General features: G+C 62.7%; 1 protein-coding gene across 1 annotated transcript in view; it reads right to left on the minus strand.

The window, feature by feature from the left end:
- TFEB (transcription factor EB) overlaps nucleotides 1-2,775 on the minus strand; it is a 3,240-nt gene that overhangs the window by 349 nt on the left and 116 nt on the right. Inside the window, exons 2-9 of the mRNA XM_010075443.1 lie at nucleotides 2,701-2,764; nucleotides 2,367-2,621; nucleotides 2,195-2,275; nucleotides 1,406-1,526; nucleotides 1,164-1,220; nucleotides 696-771; nucleotides 412-559; nucleotides 1-110 (exon numbers count right to left, since the gene is read on the minus strand). The exon at nucleotides 1-110 is cut by the window's left edge and continues 349 nt beyond it. Coding sequence (XP_010073745.1) covers nucleotides 1-110; nucleotides 412-559; nucleotides 696-771; nucleotides 1,164-1,220; nucleotides 1,406-1,526; nucleotides 2,195-2,275; nucleotides 2,367-2,621; nucleotides 2,701-2,764 — 912 coding nt within the window. The remainder of the gene's footprint in view (nucleotides 111-411; nucleotides 560-695; nucleotides 772-1,163; nucleotides 1,221-1,405; nucleotides 1,527-2,194; nucleotides 2,276-2,366; nucleotides 2,622-2,700; nucleotides 2,765-2,775) is intronic.

The raw sequence follows: 2,775 nt of genomic DNA on the forward strand, positions 1-2,775 counted from the left end.
CCGTCCCCGCGGGCTTCTTGCTTGGCCCCCTGCTGAGCCAGCTCGGCCACGTTGACGCCCGAGGGCGAGGAGGTGGGCAGCCCGTGGACGCGCGCCTGCATCTCCAGCTCCTGCCAACAGAGCACAGGGCGTCTTTGGTGGGGACACTGCGCACGGGGACGTGTCACGGAGGTGGCAGGGACAAGCTGAGAAGCTCAGAGGGAAGGAGCTCACGGAAGAGGAGAAGGATGGAACATGGTGACCCAGGCAAAGCTCAACACCACTTGCCGTGGGGACCTGAACCTCAGATGGCTGGTTTGTCTGGACTTTGTTCCTGGTGACTCGAGGACAGCCCCTGCCCGTCCCCTCGGCAGGACCGGAGCGGACCGGTTGGAGCTGGGCAGAGGGAAGGAAGAGCCTAGGGAAGCTCACCTGGATGCGGAGCAGCAGCTGCTTATTTGTCATCTCCAGGCGCCGCGAGTGGTTCTCCAGGTCTCGTGACCTCTGCAAATCCTTCTGCATCCTCTTGATGTAGTCCACAGACGCCTTCAGGATCGTCCCTTTGTTCCAGCGCACGTCTCTGCCGTGCAGGATGGAAAAAGAGATTGCCACCTGCATGCCACCAACATGTCCCCTTGCGCCTGCTCCATCACCCGCCCTGGGGCTGAGCCAGCCCATGAGCTTATCCCAGCCCCCCAGAAACCCCGGATACGTACAGGTCGTTGGCCTTGGGGATCAGCATCCCCAACTCTTTGATGCGGTCGTTGATGTTAACCCTTCGCCGCCGCTCGACTGCAGGGTGAAAACAGAGGGATGAAGGTGAGAAGGAGGCAGGAGCGGCTCCATGTCCCACAGCCCCGCCCCAGCCACGCTGCTGCTCCCAGACCCTGGGGCTGGGACCCACCATCGTGCCAAACCCTTCAGCACCCTGCTCCCGTCCATCGCCCCGGCAGGTCTGACCTTCCCCCAGCGCTACCGAGAAGGACACGAGGGTCTGCACAGCACCGCGGGCATTTTGCGGAGCTGGGAAAGAGGGAGGGGGCTGAGGGGGTATTTCCAGAGGATGGGAAGGGGGACCCAGCTCAAGAGAGAGGGGGAATGAGGAGGAAGAGTGATGGGGAAAGGGCTGCAGGGGTGGGGGAGGGAAAGCCATGCCACCCGCGGGCAGCCAGCACCCAACTCACTCAGGTTGTGATTGTCTTTCTTCTGGCGCTCTTTGGCCAGGGCTCGGCTCTCAGCATCTGCAACAGAGACCCACAATGTCACCCGGAGGGCGTGAGGCTGCCTGTCACCCCACGAGCATCCCGGGCTGGCGTCGGAGCACCCCAGCATCCCCCAGAGCCACCCTCCCCACCGGCGCCCCCAGCCTCCTTCGGTGCTCGCTGTCCCCCCCGGCTCCCTGCCAGCTCTGGGGACAGGGACGTACCTGTCAGCTCTCTCTTCTGGGGGAGTTCGGCAGGGCAGGAGCTGCTGGTGACACCTACGAGAGAGGCTGTCACCTGGGGGTCCCCGCTATAGACATTCATGTGACTGCTGGACATGGGCAGCTGAAAAGCAGAGGGACAGGAGGGTCAGCTCCATCCGGGGCCGTGGGACTGGGGCTCAAACCCAGCTGCTCAGTCTCTGGGACGCGAGTGCGTAGCCCAGGCAGGTGTAATTGTCTTCCTGGGCCCTTAAAAACCAGCTATAATCAGAGGAGCAAAGAAAACAGGACTTCAAAGAGCACAGCTGATCCCCTCCCACGGCCAGCATCTAAAATAGGGCGGATGAATCACATCCGAGCAGGGCCAGGCAGGATGAATCCCGCTGGGAGGCACAAGCTGCATATGGATCCGACCCGACACCTCGGGAGATGGTGCTGCTCCGGGCGAGCTTCTGGCTGGGAAACCTCTGCAGCAGACACTTGGTCCCTCCCCGTGCCCCTCTCCCATCTCTCCGACTTTTTATTAAAGAGGAAAAGAAGCCAAAGAACTGGCTCTTGCAGCTGTAACAGGGAGATCTCGCTGCCTGCCTTCCCCCAGCCCCAGGTCCCCCTGGCCGAGGGACAAGGCTGGGTTGGGCTGGAACCGGGGTATCGCCTCCGCGATGTGGTGGAAGGACAGGTCCCCTCCGTGCCACCTCCATCCCTGCGAACCCAGGGGTGGGGGACCCCCAGGCCACCCTCCCTCTCGCAGCCTGGGGTCCCATCTCTCCCGAACACACATCAGAGACTCACCGTGTTGGGCATGTGGACTTCAGGGTTCATATAGCCCAAAACGTCATCCAGGCGCATGATGTCATCGATGACCTCATCGAACTGAAAGGGAAAGGTGTAAGGTGTCAGGGGGCTTCTCTGTCCCTTTTCCAGCACCTTTGCCTCCTCCAGCAGCCCGGTGCCCCCTCCTCACCTCGCGCTCGGGGTTGGAGCCGATGTTGAGCATGGCCATGGGGCTGTTGGGCGCGCTGTTGCCCGCCGAGGAGGACATGACGTGGCTGGGTCGGACGCCGGGGGACGCGGCGGGGGGTGGCTTGGGAGAGTGGCTGACGGGGCTGACATGGGCAGCAAACTTGTTCCCGTAGGTTTCGGAGAGATAAGCCTGAACCTTCTTATCCCGCGACTTCTGCAGGTGGTAGGTGGTGGGGTTCTCCAGGTAGGACTGAACCTGCGAGGAGACAAGTCATTGGGGGTCCCCAACACCCCCTCAGCCCCACGGCAAGGGGGGGACACCCCCAGTTCTGTACCTTGAGGACCTCTCCGGGCACGGGTGGTGGGGACTGGTAGTGGACAGGGGGGTTGATGGCCGGGGGGGAGGGCAC

Source organism: Pterocles gutturalis, unplaced genomic scaffold, assembly GCF_000699245.1.
Source record: "Pterocles gutturalis isolate BGI_N339 unplaced genomic scaffold, ASM69924v1 scaffold26542, whole genome shotgun sequence".
In the NCBI taxonomy this organism is placed as follows: domain Eukaryota; kingdom Metazoa; phylum Chordata; class Aves; order Pterocliformes; family Pteroclidae; genus Pterocles; species Pterocles gutturalis.